The sequence below is a fragment of the Benincasa hispida genome, chromosome 7 (genome assembly GCF_027475165.1).
Source record: "Benincasa hispida cultivar pf3 chromosome 7, pf3_genome.v1.1, whole genome shotgun sequence".
NCBI lineage: Eukaryota > Viridiplantae > Streptophyta > Magnoliopsida > Cucurbitales > Cucurbitaceae > Benincasa > Benincasa hispida.
The window spans coordinates 21810068-21827860 of NC_143484.1; the positions used below are offsets into that span (position 1 = coordinate 21810068).

The 17793-nt window shown below is 27.2% G+C and overlaps 1 protein-coding gene across 1 annotated transcript; it reads right to left on the reverse strand.

Annotated features, from left to right (window-relative positions):
* Positions 1–1593: 1593 nt before the first annotated feature.
* Positions 1594–7933, reverse strand: LOC120081948 (homeobox-leucine zipper protein HOX3-like). Its single transcript, XM_039037137.2, has 4 exons — positions 7666–7933; positions 7210–7388; positions 7013–7092; positions 1594–2030 (listed from the first exon to the last, which is right to left on the reverse strand). Exons 1-4 carry the CDS (start codon positions 7754–7756, stop codon positions 1790–1792), a joined length of 591 nt encoding a protein of 196 aa, XP_038893065.1. The 5' UTR covers positions 7757–7933; the 3' UTR covers positions 1594–1789.
* Between the last annotated feature and the right edge of the window lie 9860 nt (positions 7934–17793).

Consider the following 17793-nt stretch of genomic DNA (forward strand, 5'->3'; position numbering starts at 1 on the left):
ACTATTGTCGAGTGCATCCTCCTTGCAAGTTATAGAGGAGCAACAACAAGAGATACAATCCTTAAAGGCTAGTGGCTAGATCGAACGAACGGGAAGAAAGAAGATAAACTAAGATAGATGATATGAAAGTTATAATCTTACACCTCATGAGATCACAAGGAGATAAATCAAATTAGGAATGAGCTCTTCAACTTTCATAGTAAACTAATTAGAAGACTGTGTATGTTGTTATCCTACAGTTATGGTAATAACATAAACGTATAATTAGTGTATGGTATATTGAGTTTGTTAATGTTCTTAAATTGAGTTTTAAGTTTTATACTGAGTTTTAAGTGAGTGAGCGTGTGTAGTTCATTTGAATTTATTCATATTCTTATATTGGGTTTAAAGTTGCTATAGAGGTAATTGTATAGTTATGTTTAAGTTTAATTTGAGTTGGCGATTAGTTTTGAGATGGTTATATGCTATATTGAGTTTAAGGTTAAAGTGTGCGTGTGGGGGGGGGGAATTGGTATAGGGGTAAATGTATAATTATGTTTAAGTTTAACTTAGGTTTTAAGTTCTATATTGAATTTGAGTTTATGTAAATATTAGTTGGTTTGTTTCAATTTGTTAATGTTCTTAGTTGAGTTTTAAGTTCTATATTCATTTTAAGATTGGTATATAGTATATTAAGCAATAAAATTATTTAAATTTGTATTTGTAGGTCTCTCGTGATTGATGTTGAAGATGCATCTCCCAGCGAGCTAAATTAGGTTGTAGAATTGTATTTTATAGGTACTTTATGGATATTATGTAATGTTATTTTGGGGTTAAGAATTTATGGATATTATGTAATGTTTAAGACGAATCTTTTTATTAGTTGTTTATTTGATAAATTTGTAAGATTCAAACATGTTTTATGGATATTGTTTAATGTTGTATACATCTAATTAATTTTATCAGTTTTTATTTTAATTTATTTCATATTTGTAAGATTCAAACATGTATGACATTTCTAAAAAAGAAAAAACAGATATAATATTTAATAAATTAAGAAAAATATATTTTCGACGCCTAAATACGTAATCCTGATGGTACAGGCATGGGGAAAAGTGTAATTTCATGATTTTTTTACCTTTTTTATGACGCTAAAATAGGTCACCGTCGGCAAAAGTAATGCTAAAAATAGGTCAAGATAATCTTTTCCGATGCTTAAATCGTAGATTCAGCGACGGGATAAATAACCATCTCTTGATGCTAAAAGGAACCATTGACAGAAGCTTAGTTATCTCGACGGTGAAAATGATTTTTTTACCATCGGGAGAAAGTCCTTTTACCGACGGTTCCATTTAGCGTTGCCAAAATCCTCCATCCTTATTTTATTACGAAATCTTTTTTTCCCGATGATGTGGCTTTTTTGGGTCGGAGAAGGTTTTCCCAACGAGGCTTTCCAGACAATACAGTCGATGGTCGAAAGTCTATCGGAAAAGGTTTTTTCGACGGTTTTTTTACTTTTGTCGACGGTTTTCTTATTGACAAAAGTTGAATTTCTTGTAGTGATAAACGAAGAAGGAGGCACCTAGGGTATTTTGAAAAATAGAGGAACCAAAATAAAAGAGAAATTAAATTTCAAATATATAGAAAGTTTATATAGAGTATAAACATAACACAACTCCAAACGAGGACATGTCTAAAATTAAAAAAAAAAAAAAAAAAAAAAAAAGAGGCAGATTTTGATTAATTAGATGGAGTGATGATTCCGAATGAGTGGAGAAAAAAAAAAACAGGGGAGCAGCGACCGACCAACTTAAACGACAATGCGGGTCTTGTCGAGGGCAGTGGTTGTCACGCGCTCGCAGCGTGGACACATAGTGAGATTCGACGCCGGCAGCGGCTCGCAGCTGTGCGGCGAAATCACCGTCGGCGGCGCCACCTTCATTGCCCTTAGCTCCTCCACTTCCTTCTGTAGTCTCTTGTTTTGTTCTGTCAATAGCCCGAACCATCTCTTTAGATACTCACATTCCATCTCCGTTTGCTTTAACTTGCTCCTAAGAATACACTCCAAACATTTAGTCTTTATGATTTGAGCTTAAAATTTTGGAGGTATTTTGAAAAAATTACGGGTTTTCAGTTTCCGAATGTTAAAGAATAGATATTTTTCATTTCTTGGTTTTCAAAACATACTTTTATAATCCTCAAACTTTTTAAGATAGGTATGTCTGACCCTTTAAATTTTTAAAAAATATTTTTTTAAGTGGAGTTTTTATTCGTTATGTTAATGAAATGCAATGACAATTAAAGTTGGCCACTATGAAAATAACTCAACTAATCAATCTTTCGAGATCATTAATATGTTGAAAGTATGAGCTTAACTTCATTTTTTTCATCAAATACATATGTGGTGGAGAGAAAAATCTTAATGTAGGGGATTAGGGTTTTGAATATGTCCATGCACAAGATACCTTAAACCCTAAAATAATAGGAAAATTATTTCAAATGGTAAAACTATTGAAAATATTTACAAAGAGTCTATCATTGACAATTCTATAATTTTACTATATTTTATAAATATTTTGATTTATTTTTCTATATCTAAAAACAGCGAAAAATAATAAGACACTATTTTTTAAGTATGTAAAAAGTGTTTTCAAGTATAAAAGTGCTTTTAACTTTTGTCTCTCCAAGCGGACTCTAAGTCAATTGAATTAGTTTATTGCCTTCCAACAGGAAAATGTGTTATTTAAGAAAAAGGTTAGTGAATAAACTATTAAAATAATAATATAAAGTGATGAGGCTACCTAAAACAGCCCAATGAAACTATGTTTAACCACAAGAATCAAAGTGGGGTACTTAATTTTGAATTAAATCTTCTATGAAAATTTTTTAAAATCAATTATTTGAGTCATCCTTGGTATATAATATCTCATTGGTTAATTTCCGTACATGTGGGGTTTTTTTTTTAACTCATACCCCTAATAAATACCTCTTTAATACAAAAGAAAAAAGTAAATACAATAATAATCCTATTATTTTAGAGTTTTAATTTTAATTAAAGAATTAGGCTTTCTAAAAAATGCAACTCCAAAACACCAAAGTGAGCAATTCAACTGTAATTGACATGACATTCTTTCTTAAAAAGTCGAAGGTTTCATCCTCATCACCAATGTTTACTAAAAAGAAATCAAACTCCAAAATAATAAATACATGATTAAAATCACTTTTTTCGTACAAAAAATTTAGGATAATTGTTTTAAAAATATTTTTAAATATAGAAAAATGTCACTATTTGTGATAGACACTAATAGACATCAGTGTCAGTAATAGACATCAATATATGTCTATCAATATCTATCACTATCTATCAGTGATAGAGTAACATTTAGCTATATATATAAATAAGTTGACTCATTTTTTATATTTGAAAGCAACCAAAAAAATGTACTTCAAAAAATATATTAAATCATATGTTTTTTTTCTAAAACATGTTTTTAATCCTTGATTGATTTTGAATAATTAAATATATGTTTTGGAGTGATATTAAATTAAATGTCATAAAAGGCTTTTAATCACTAGCAAATATAAACAAAAGCCAAATAAATCAAACTATAATTATAATAAAACTATAGGGTATTTCAGAGGCTTAACCAAACTAAACAAATTATAATAAAACTGTTGAAAAAAATACAAAAGCCAAATAAACCAAGTTTAACCAAAAAAATAATTATGGCAATTAGGTTTAATCAAGCAGTTCATCATGGTTTATTATTGATTTATTTTCTTTTTACCTCATACCCAAATAAATGCTTAATTAATACAATAGAAAAAGTAAATGCAATAATATATATACTTTGAAAAATATGGAGTATATTATCAAAATCAATATGTTCTGACTACAAAAAAAAAGAGTCAATAATTGTGCCTAACAAAAAAGAAGGACAAGAGAAAAAGAGATGTAAAGTGAAATAAATGCAATTTGAAACCCTTTTACATGAAAGACAAGAACATCATTATTGTCTTCTTGGATTCTAATTATTATCAAAGCAAATTAAATGGTATATAAATTTTCCTTTTTCATGCAATGTTTTGCTTCACCCATTAACTTTAATTTAACTGATTTTTGCTTGTTCTTGTGCCCAAAATAACTGACATAATAATTAGTTCAAACAGCTTCAAACTATTTATAACATATAGTTTGAAAATCTACATGTAAACATTGTAATATTCAAAATTAAATATATATATATATATATATATATATATATATGAAAATTACATAAAACAACCTCACACAATATATATAATACCCAATAACTAATGACTTATTTTTCTTATTTTAATTGTATGAAACATAATTTATCTTAAAGATAAAATCTTTTGGAATATTAAACAAAAGGTAAAATAAAAGTTTTCTAACATTGAAATTTAGTTGAATTTCAAAATATAATTCTAAAAATTAGAATGAAAATAAATTAGGTCAAAATTACAAGGTTGGTCCTTAGGGTTAATTTGGGCGAATTTTCACTTTGGACAAAATCCTAACTTTTGGGTTATTTTTTTTTTTCCAAAACATCTTTGATTTTTTTTTTTTAAAGGAAAAACATGTGTCGAGAAAATGAGTTAAGTATTTAAGATCAAAGTTAATGAAAGTAAAACTAAAATAATAACATAAAAAAAAAGAGTAACAATATATCAAGAAAGGATTTTGTTTGGTTTGGGAGATTTAAACCCTAAATCCGAAAATTCTAAACCCTAAATTTACTTGAAAATTTGGAAATCATAAAGTTTAAACAAAAGTCATCAAATATGTCAATTTGAACCTATCTAAATGGTTCAAATAGTTTCTCTCTTCTAAATCGTCACAATTAAATAAATACATGGTACCAACTCGGAACCATTTGACAATAAAATAAGTAATCCATTTAGTTTTTTTAAAAAATAATGAAATGGAACCTCAAGTTTCTCTAATAAGCTCAAACAGGTATTTTGTATAGAAAAAAAAAATCTAAAATTAAAAATTTGATCCAAGAATGATTTACGTAAAGAGATACCATCTTGCAAATCTTTATAAGATATATGAGTTACTCTTCCTTCTGTTAATTACTTTTGAGATAGAACTCCATATTTTTTTTAAAAGTAAGTTTTCGTATCTACATAGATATGTTAGGTATTTTAAAAAACATAAAACAAAGTCAAATAAAAGCCAAAAAAAAAAAAAAAAAACAAACCATATATGTACTAAAATAGTTATCTAACCTAATATATAAATATTTACATTATGATGCATGGCTTGGAAAAGAAAAATTATGGGAAAAAAAAAAAGGAAAAGAGAGAGCTAAGTTTAATTTAATGTTAATATCATATGAAAAATGTGTAGAGGCACACGAGGCCATTGGAAGCACTCTAGACAATGTGTTAATTGAGATATATATCTTAAGTCATAGGGAGGCAACCACATTATTACTTTGTTCATAATTTTGTTCACCTATTGTCTCTTGGTGGCATTGCATATCTTAGCCCATAATTCCACTATTATTATTTTATAATTTTTTATTTTCTAGAAAAGGGACAAAATAATGCTATAGTTTTAACCTTGTTTATTTAGTTTGTATATCCCTATTCCTTTAATGAAACTTTTTTTTTCTTTTTTCTTTATTGATTTTCCATATGTTTCATTTAAATCAATACTTAAAGTTTAATAACCTTATTGTCTCAAATCATATTTTCCTCTATGATCTTTTGCACTAATTATATATAGGTAAACTTTTCAACTTGTAAATGTTAAATTTTCTAATTTTTTTTTTTTTAATTTCATGGCATTAACAAAAAAAAAAAAATATCATCATTGTTCACCTAATTTAAGTATGTACTCTCAAGTAAAAATAAAATACTTAACTTATTAAGTATTTGTTATGTTTCTATGGCCCCGTATGAAATTGCGTTTGCAATCGTTAAAAGTGATTATGGAAAAATCTTAATTGTCTAGATTGTTTGGTGAAATGAATTATTTGTTAATCTATGAATCACTTTTTAATTTTAACTATTGTGTAAAAGCTGATAAATACTAGCTTTTAGATTTAGCTTCCCTCAAAATTTGGTAACATCTTAACAATTGAAATAAATATAATATAATAATATTCATTTATAATAAAAAAATTTATATATATTTTTTCAAATTTTAATGGATTGATTTCTTGTAAGAAATATTTTTTTAAAAAAAATTTATTAGATAATTTCGATTAAATGAAATTAGTTGAAATTTAAATCATATACAATTTGAAATAAATTATAATTTAATTATCCATACAAAATAATTGAAATAATAAGCCTAGTTTAACTAGTTTTTCTAATATAAAATTAACATTTGTCAAACACAATTTTTTTTTAGGACGGATTCTTCTAAAAGCATACTAGCAATTATTTTAAAAGCTACAATAATCTCAAACGGAGCCTAAATACTTATCCACTATAAATATCTATAAATCAACTAAATGAATTAAAAGACATATATGGCTTGATATGTTTTAGCTTATAAAAATTTAACTAACTTTTTGTGAAAATTCAAGAAAAGGTAATAGGATGTTTGAACAGTTAGGAACAAGGATAGAATATCATAACTTTCATAAATTAGAAGTAAATCATATGAAAGTACAAAGCGTTAATATTTGATTTCTTTGCTGTGTTGTATACTTATTAAGAATCTTTTGAAAAATCAAACCAAACTTTTAAAAAAAATAGTGTTTTCAAAAATTTCTTTTTTATTTTAGAATTTGGACTCTGATTTCGAGTGTTTAGTTAAAAAAGATGAAAACTATAATGAAAAGGTGGTAAGAAAATGAACATAATTTTTAAAAGAAAAATCAAATAGTTATCTAATCGAATCTAATTATTAAGAATAATAATATAAGAAAAATTATTCCAAAACAAATTATGCATGTGAACATAATTAAGCCCTCAAAATAAAAATCCATAAAAAAGAATAATAGGGGAAGAAAAAAATTCAACATAATTAACTTGAAAATTAATAACCCACCTGGCCCTTCGATTCTGAAACCAAACTTCAACCTGCCTTGGCTTCAATTTCAAAACTTCTGCCAATGTCTCCTTCTGTTTCTACAAATTAAATAAAAAATAATTATACATATATATAATAAAATTTAAAAATAAAATAAAATGAAAAAATTATGAAAAAAAAAAACAAAAAAGAATAGGGAATTTTGAGAAATGTACTGGGTTTAAGGTATGGTTTTGTCTAAAGCTTTGTTCAAGAAGATGAGATTGTTCCTTTGTTAAACGCAACTTCTTCCTTGGGTTAATGCTTCCATTGTTATTTTCTTCATCTTCCTCCATACTTCCCATCATCCATTCCTCTTCATCTGGAGCTTTGTTCATGTCCAAATCTCTCGTGACTACATCGAAAACCCATCGCGATACCGAGACGTTAAATCACCACTAAACTCAAAAACTCAATAAACAACGAACAAATTACAATATCTAATCAATTATTTCTTTATCATCACTTTTGCCCTAGACACAAGGTTCGAACACAGATCCTCTTGCTTTCTATCAAAATCAAACCTAAAAGCTCGATAGGGTTTGCATATTTAATCTTTTGCTCATATTCTTAACCGATCGAGAGAAAAACGAAAACCGATCGTGAACTCGATTGAGAGGATGAGTGTGTACCAGATGGAGGGAGTGGTGATGAGAATGAATTGAAGCCTGGCACAGAGATGGAGAGGTCCAATCTTGAAGAGGTGGTGGGTAAAATTGCCATGGGAGCTTTGGTGAAGCTATAGAAATTGAAACCAAGAAGAAGAAAGAAGAAGATGTTTTTTATTTGTAAAATTTGGGGGAGAGAGAGAGAGAGAGAGAGAGAGAGAAAGGTAAAGTAGAAAATGCAAACACAAAGAGAGGCAAAAGAGAGAGAGAAAAAGAAATGGATGATGAAAATTTGAAGATAGAAAAAGTTGACACAATATGCAAAAAGGTTAAATACAACATAGAGATAATGTAAATGGCATATCTGCAGACAAATTATAAAAGCACAAAAGGTTGACAACTTTTTTTTTTTTTTTTTCCCAACTTTTTGTATTTATTTTGCTTTGTCCCTAAACTTATTTAAGTGTGGGATCAAGTCCGTTTGGAATGCGTTCTAATTTCATTTACACTCTTTCGAGAAAACAATATTTTTTTTTATTAATGTTAGATGATATAAATTTACCTTCACCTATTAGTTTAGTGTACATTTGAATTAACTTCCCAAATATTTAATTTTGAAAATAAGCCATTAAGAAAAAAATTGAAATATTTGACAACCTTTCAAAATAGCTTTTGTAGTACATTTAAAAAGATTTTATCAAAAGAGTTTAAATAAAAATAAATATTTTGAAAAATATTTTTTTTCTTTATTCAATCCAAATAGGCCTATAAGTCATTTAACTTGGTATTATCGTAGGAAGTATTTGAAAAAAATCTTAAAAATGTTAGATGGTATAATATTAAATTTACCTTCATTCATTAGTTTAAGGTTTAGGATCAATTAGTTATTTAAGATGGTATTAAAGAAGAAGGTCTCGTGTTTCAAATCCCTCCACCATTTAAAATCTTATATTTTTTTCAATTTTTTTAAATGACAAATCTATTTGGTTGTACTATATTCAAAATTGATTGTAAGAATTATAAATATGTTTTTATTTCTTATTACATATTAGGAGGATTTTTTATTAATCAATTTAAAGTCTTTTTTTTTTTAATAATCCATCTCTCAAATATTTATTAAAGTTCCTAAATTAATCCAATTTTGTTCATTACTTATTTATTAAGATTTTTCTAAAATCCACTTCTCATAATTTGAAATGAGTTAAGAAATGAAAAATTTTTATAGATAGAAAAAATGTCAAATTATTAATAGAAAAAACAAAAAAAAAACATTGGTACAAAGCTTGTATAAGTTTCTATCATTGATAGTATCAATGATGGACTTCTTCTATTACTGATAGATACTAATGAACTTCTGTTAGCCTCTATTAATGATAAACCCGTATCAATTTCTATCACAATTTTTTTCACTGATAGTATCAATGATAGATTTTTATAAGTTTCTATCACTGATATATATCAATAGATTTGTATCAGCTTCTATTATGATAGACTTTTATCAGCTTCTATCAATGATATTTTTGTATCAGTTTCTATCACTATAGTATTAATGATAGACTTCTATTAGTTTCTAACACTGATAGACTTCTATCAGTTTCTATTAATGATAGACACGGATAGACTTCTACCAACCTCTATTAATTATAGACTTATATCAGTTTCAATCGTTGATAACAATAGAATGCAATGCCATCATCAATCCTCTCAATGAAACACTCAAACTACTGCAGTTCACCAGGATTAGCAAAAGTTGAAGAAATAAAAATCTTGACTCCGCTTAAGCTATGGGGCCGTCTTCTCCGGAAGCCACATTAAGATCATCGATTGAAAATTCGAGCTGGGGCAAGAAAACGGGACTAAAATCAATCCAGAATCGCAAAGAAAGTGTTATGTATCCAATTTGAATTCGTGCCACAACAATATATCCAGATTATAACTGAATGATAAGATAATGGAGAGAGGAAGAATACTCACTTACTCGTGAACTGGATGAGGAGACGGGGATTCGGCGTCTACATGTAGAGATGATAAATCAAGGCATTTTGCCTTGGACGGAACTTTGACGGTGACGAAGATATTGCAGAAACTTGAAGCCACTAATGACATTTGGGGGTGTCAAAATACTATAGCTTCTTTGATCTTAATTTCGAAACTAATAACTCAAATGTTGGGTCCGTTCACTAAATAAAGGTAAAATCTACTTGAAATATGAACTTTAGACAACATTTCTTACCTCAGTCTTGATCCCAGGAGGAGCCATCTAACAGATGAAACCAACCATCCCATACACGAATTCAGAAAGAAAAGTTTTAGTGTCAAATGATCAAACCAGGGAATCCTAGAAACTCAAGTTGTTGAAAAATGTAGAAAGCAAACCTTTAATAAGCAGTTATCGAACTGTTGCTGAAGCTCCATGAAAGCCGATCGGACCCGTCGGCGGGCCGGAGCAGAGTCGAGTTTCTGGAAGACGATTTTGTTAAGCACCGGCGGAAGACCGTCGATTGGCGATTTCTTCGCTGCAACAACTAGATGGCGACCGGAGCCCCATCTCAAGAACTTTGACGATGGGGAGAGAGGAAGGCGGCGGAGACGCGAGGATGCCGATGGCAGCGGGGTTGTGGAGGAAGGCGTTGAGATGTCGGTGAAATTAAATTTGGTTATTTTCTGTAAATAATTTCCTTTATTTTTTTACGTTTAAAAATTCTCCTTAAGAAATTATACCGGACACACATTGAATTATTAGCTTATGTAAAAAAATATTATTTAAAAAGGACCCAATTTAACGAGGCAGACGTAAAATAGTATATAAAATTGAGAAATCAGAGGAAATAACAAAATCGAGAGTGGATTTTGATTTTTGTCCAAAAATGGAAATAATAAATTTTTTTTGGCAAAAGCATGCCGCACACATGACATATATTTTTTTAGTCCCCAAATTTTTTCTACTATGCTCCATTAACCATTTTCTAGAGTATTGTATAATTACTATATTGTGTATAAATTCTTAATAGAAATACAGGGTAAATGAAATCGTCTATGAAATTGTGTATCAATTTTCAATAGAAATACAGTAGATTCAAGTGATAAAGGTGTCGAATTTTTCTTCCAGTTTTAAATTTGAATTGACGGTTTCATATCTATTTTGATTTTATTTAATCACTTTTCGAAAATATTCATAATTAATCAATCTTTAATTTATTTATCACTATTTTGATTTTAATTTATCATATATTTTTAGATTTCACATTATTTTATCGGTTTTTTATTATTTTAAATTCGAGATTATTTTTTTTTATCTTGATTTGGATTTTACTTAATATTCTATACATATGATCTTCTAACAAATTGTATATTTAATTTAAATTTGATCATTTCTTATATTTTTTTAATCATCCTTTATTCATTATCATATTAATATGTTATTATACTTTTAATTTATCTTTTCGACAAACAAATAAGTATTCACTTTTGCAGTGTTGTTGTTTTTGCTATATCTCTACAATGAGTTAGGTTCTTTTGTAGGTTTTATAGTTGATGGAGTTATAAATACAGTGTAATTGTTGAAGCTTAAATGAAATGAAAATGGAATTATAAATACAGTACAATTGTAAATAAAAGAATTTCATTCTTAATCTTTCTCGCCCGAGTCATATTTGAATTTATATTTTATTATCAAATTAGATATTATCTAACTACTAATCGAATTAATGGTAATAAACAAAAACTTCCTGGTTTTTCTCTCCAATTTCTATTTAAATTTATCTTTTATTATCATATTTGATTTTATCTATCTAACTTTCTATTTGTTTAAATGTTTGTTACAAATTCAATTATATCTAAATATTTTTTCATTATTTTATACATATTGTTATCAAATTAATTTGATTTTTTTCCATATTTTTTATGTTTTCAATTTTTCATATAGAGACAAGTAAAAATTGTTTGTTGTATTTAAAATGAAACATATAAATGTGAATTAATTTATAAAATTTTGAAACATGTGCGCATGTATATATATTTATATATTATTCAGTTTATTATTAATATCATCATCATCATTATTAATTATTACAATAAGATTTAAAAAAAATCTCTAAATCTCACCTTCTTCATCTTCTTCACTTAGTTGTCCCAAAATCTTTTTTTCTTCTTATTAATTTCAGCAACCCTTTCTTGAATTTCATCGTCTTGACTAGTTTGTGATGACCATCCTCGCCAAGTTGTCAACCTTTTTTGTTTGCACATATGTTGGACTCAATTTTTAGGTCATCCATATAAATTTTCCCTCGTTTAAGATTTAAAATTTTTTTAGCGTTACCACGAATAATATATATATATATATATATATATAATAGTTTAGGGGTGTGTTAATAAAAACTAATAAAATTAGAAGGTGGTCTCAAACAACAAAGTTAGGCTGTCGGTTGAAGGACCAACCGATGAAATCATTGAGCACCAAAGCTAACAACACAAGCCACTTTGGACCTCACGACCAGGAACCTTTTTCAACACATTACACAAAAAACAATGCACTATTATTGCTCAATACATAAAAATAAATAAATCAAAAATATTGGCAGATAACGGTATGTGTATGCCATTAATGTCAAATAATGGATTATATATGTATTGGTATATATGCTTTTGATGATAGAATAATAGGTCATTTATGATACAAAATTATTAGGATCTAACTCATAATTATTTTAGAATAACAAAGAGTCTAGAACAATTATGTGCGAAAGAAAATCAAAATCAATTTGATCTAATAGAACTACATAGATATTAAGATCAAACTTATCGTTATAATATATATATATAAATAAAGTTCTAATGTGTCTCTTAATCTTAAGAGTGTCTATTAGATACCTAAGCTTTCAATTTTGTGTCTAATAAGCTTTTAACATATTTAGGTCTCATTTGGTAATTATTTGATTTTTTGAAAATTAAGTCTCTTTTCTCTCAATTTCTTACAATGTATTCCATTTTTATCAAATAAAAGAGAAATTTTTTTTATCGAAATTCTAAAAATGAAAAAAAGTTTTTAAAAACATTTTTTTTTTTTTTTAGTTTCAAAACTTGACTTGGTTTATAAAACATGTTGGTAAAAACAAAATCTACTTAAATAAGAATTTTAGAGGAGGAACGAGTGTTCGCTTAATTTTCAAAACTAAAAACCAAAAGGTAGATCGTTATCACGTAAAAACAAATTTAGGAATTTATCAAACATAAAAATTTAATATCTAGACACCTATTAACAATATATATTTCAAGACCTAAAATCTATCTGACATAAAATAAGAAAAATTAAGGGCTTGTCAAACATATTTTCGAAAATCAAGATCTAAACTTGTAATATATTATTTTTTTAAAGAAGTAAAATAAAATCTTTTCACCTATGCAATTTAGACATGATATGGGCACTTTTCTCTTTAGAAAATAGGATACTAAAAAGATGTAATAGATTACGGCCGCGTTTGGGATTGCTGTAATTTTTAAAATCGATTGTGAAAAGAAGTAAAATATTATTTGGTAAATTTCAATTTAAATTTGAAAAAGTAGGTTGAAATATTTTGTAAATAAATACAAAAATATCTAATTTAGATATAATAACTAAACTAGACTTATAATCATTTTTAAAAATTTTTTGTAAAAAAATTTAAATAATTATTTAATATGAAAAATTTTGTTTGGTACAGATTAATTTTTAAATATTAAGAAAATAGCTTTATTTAAAAAAATCGATATGGTATATATTTTTTTTAAAAAAATGCATTTAACTCATGAAAAATAGAAAATAGATTTGATTAAATGAGAAATATATAAACATTTAAAACATATATTTTTCTAAAGTATAAAATTGAAAACTAGATATTAATTAAAAATTTTACCTGATTTTAGGAGAATCTGAAAGCTAGTAGAATTTTACCAAATACAAATTAAAATGTTTTTAAGTGGCTTTCTGACTGAACTAACGTAATGCCAAATGTAGCCTAAGAACCATAAGCTTAATAAATATGTAGTTTTTGTATAATAGAGTTAGTTACATAATCTCGAAGAATCAATTATTTTTATTATTAACATCATTCTGGGAGAAAGATGAAACGACTTGTTAATATTTGACTAATGTGCCACAATTCTTAATGGAAAATTTTTATTTTATTTTATGTTTTTTATGTGGCAGCCCCTCCTTTTTTTTTTTTCCTATCTGGGTTGTTTGGCATGCTATGTTGAAGATATGATGTCTGGAGATATGATATTTGTGGAGTTCATATATCTGTGTTTGGACTGTAGAATTGTTTTACCTTGAGCTCATATATTTGTGTTTGATGTGCAAAGTTGAGTTCATATGTTAGAGTGACTGTTACAGTTTTCATTAAATATAAATAAACAACTGTTGTGATGACAATTTTTTGTTTGAAATTTTTTTTATTTAATAATTCTACACATATTTTGTTTGAATAGAATATGGATTGCAATTTTTTTCATTATTTTTAGTACACATGTATCGGTGATGATCTGAAATATGGCCTAGAGTTTAATTTTGGATCATTCATTCCTAACATTCTTTCTAAACAAAAACAATAGTCATTTTAAAATTTTGATTTCTTATTAGTTAGTTTGTTAAGTTGGAAAAAATTATTTGGATTAATTTAATAAAGAGAACTTTTGAGATAAATATTACGTGAAAAAAAGCACCAAAATGTATTTATAATATGATGCCCCTATTGATGGTCATATTACATGCTTGATACATAATTATATACTAGCTTATCAATAGGCTACATGCTACGTTGCATATATGTATACATACATACATACATACATATGAAGGAACTCTATGAGAAGAGAACCTTGAGCGGAAGCTGATCGACCAAAAACCATTTGTTCATTTAATATAAATTTTATAGTAAACAAGAAACAAGATATGCATTTAATTATAAATTATAGCATACTAATAAAAAGGTTTTAGAAACCTCACCTTTGAAGACCTTTCTTGAAGAATTCCCTTGAATAGAACACGAACCAGTTAAAGACTTTCTCCAAAGAAAAACTCGAACAAGTACGAACACGACCACGAAGGCTTCCTCGGTATTCTCAGGGTGAGAACCTAAGAGTGGTGGGCTCTAGCTATTTTGGATTTGAGGGAACTTTTGTGGAGAGAAAGGAGGAATTAGAGTGTTTTAGAAAAACTAAAAAACATATAACTCTTCAGTTGTTTCTCTCTATCTCAAAATCGTTCACTTACATGGGTGGAGAGAAAAGAAAGGGGAAGGGAGTTGTAACAACCTCCTTATTATTCAATTAATAATTAATATAAATAGAAATGTGATAACTAACTTATCATATTATATGTATATATATATTAAATTATATGTTATATCACATATAACATATAACCTATTAGTTTAAAATTGTATCACATATAATATAAACTATAGTTTCTTTTCCATCTTATATGATATTTAAAATAAATCATATTTATATTAAATTTAACAACTATGGATCCAATTCATAGAAACTATATTTGAATCTCATTCAAATATTTATTTCCTCTCATTAATCTATAATGTATCAAATACATTATAACAATTATATCACATATAATTGAAACAACTTAATTATATCAGATATAATTAAATCCCTCTATTAATCCTATTGAGCTACCAAGGGGGACCTTATGGACCTGTAGCTTGAAGCTCGAACGGTATATGAATAATTAATTAAATTATTCACCATCCGTTAATTGTCGGACACTCCATTAAAGACCGATAGCTGCATTCCTCACACTACAAATATATTTCTGTGTCCATTGGATATAGTATGATGACCCTTTACAAATTGCTCGTAAGTACAGATAGACCAAATTACCATTGCCCCTATAGTTCCATCTACCTCCTTATGTACCACTAATCCTTCTAATGAACAATACATCATAGTCCAACTATGACTAAACCCCTCTCGGGCCAGGAAAGGATGTGGCACCACATTGTTCAAGACCCGGAATCAACCCATAAGGGGGCAATTTATCTACTTACCCCTGTCTCAGGGAGAGTGAATTCCATGTTGTGTAGCTGTGTTCCCAGCTCCCCAATTAGACGAATCTCCAAAATGGGAGTGCCCTCAGAGGTAGAGTTCAACACTCACTCAGGATTCAGGTCATGTTACCTATGGTCATCTTAGTGAAATGTAAGTCTCTATATGAACGACGTTATATAATGAGACTAATCATTTCGTGGTCTGGTCTTATATAAACTCCTTCGTATAGAATATCCCCGTCACATGTTTATATATAAATGATCAGGATCAGATCATTTGTACCACTTTACAACAATTATAACCCCTACAAAGCGGGCCATACTCATAGTGTCACTAGGATAAGATATTCAGCCTTATCCATCTACTACAGATCATTTAGATTATCACTTAAACATGATCCGCCCGTATGTCTCTACATACATGTTTAAGTTACAAAGATAACCTTGGAAGTTAGTTTATTGGATTGCAGTTAGTTTATTGATTTGTGGTTAATGCAACTAAAATATCATATATTTTACAGAAGGCTCATCAACGTTTTGATCAACATAAGATTTGATCGCAGTATCAAATCTTATATTCCTTTGTGTCTAATAAGCATTTAACATATTTAGGTATCATTTGGTAATTATTTAGTTTTTTTAAAATTAAGTCTCTTTTCTCTCAATTTCTTACAATATATTTTATCTTTATTAAGTAAAAGAGCAAAATTTTTAACGAAATTCTTAAAATGAAAACAAGTTTTTTTTTTTTTTTTTTTTTTTTTTTTTTTTTTTTTTTTTTTTTTTTTTTTTTTTTTTTTAGTTTCAAAACTTGAATTGGTTTATAAAACATGTTGGTAAAAACTAAATCTACTAAAATAAGAATTTTAGAGGAGGAACGAGTGTTCGCTTAATTTTCAAAACTAAAAACCAAAAGGCAGATCGTTACCACGTACAAACAAATTTAGGAGTTTATTAGACATGAGAATTTAATGTTTAGACACCTATTAGTGATACACATTTGAAGACCTAAAATCTATCTGACATAAAATAAGAAATATTAAAGACTTGTTAAATATATTTTAAAAAATCAAGATCTAAACTTGTAATATATTATTTTTTAAAGAAGTAAAATAAAATCTTCTTTACCTATGCAATTTACACATGATATGGGCAATTTTCTCTTTAGAAAATAGGATACTGAAAAGATGTAATAGATTACGATCCCGTTTGAGATTTTCATAATTTTTAAAATAATTGCTGACAATCATGATTTTAGAAAAATCGATTATGAAAAAAAGTAAAATAGTGTTTGGTAAATTTCAGCTTAAACTTGAAAAAGTAGGTTGAAATATTTTGTAAATAAATACAAAAATACCTAATTTAGATATAATAACTAAACTAGACTTATAATCATTTTTTGTTCAAAATTATAAATAATTGTTTAGTATGGCAAATTTTATTTGGTATAGATTAATTTTTAAATATTGAGAAAAATAGTTTTATTTAAAAAAATATCGATATGGTATACTTTTTTTTTTCAAAAAAAAGATGCATTTAACTCATGAAAAATAAAAAATAGATTTAATTAAGTGAAAAATATATAAACATATAAAACAAATATTTTTCTAAAGTATAAAATTGGAAACTAAATATTAATAAAATTTTCTACCTTATTTTAGAAGAATCTAAAGGTTAGTAGAATATTGCTTTTAGGGAAATTAACATGTTTTTAAAATTGATTGTAAAAGATTTAATTCAAATCTGTTTTACCAAACACAAATTAAGATTTTTTCAAATGGCTTTTTGACAAAACTAACTTAATGTCAAATGTAACCTAAGGACCATAAGCTTAATACATATGTAGTTTTTGTATAATAGAGTTAGTTATCCATAATGCCGAAATATATAGTTTTTGTATAATAGAGTTAGTTATCCATAATGCCGAAGAATCAACTATTTTCATTATTAACATCATTCTGGAAGAAAGATGAAACGACTTGTTAATATTTGATTAATGTGCCACAAATCTTAATGGAAAATTTTTATTTTATTTTATGCTTCTTTATGTGGCAGCCCCCTCCTTTTTTTTCTACATGGCTGGTTGGGATGCTGGGTTGAAGATATGATGCTG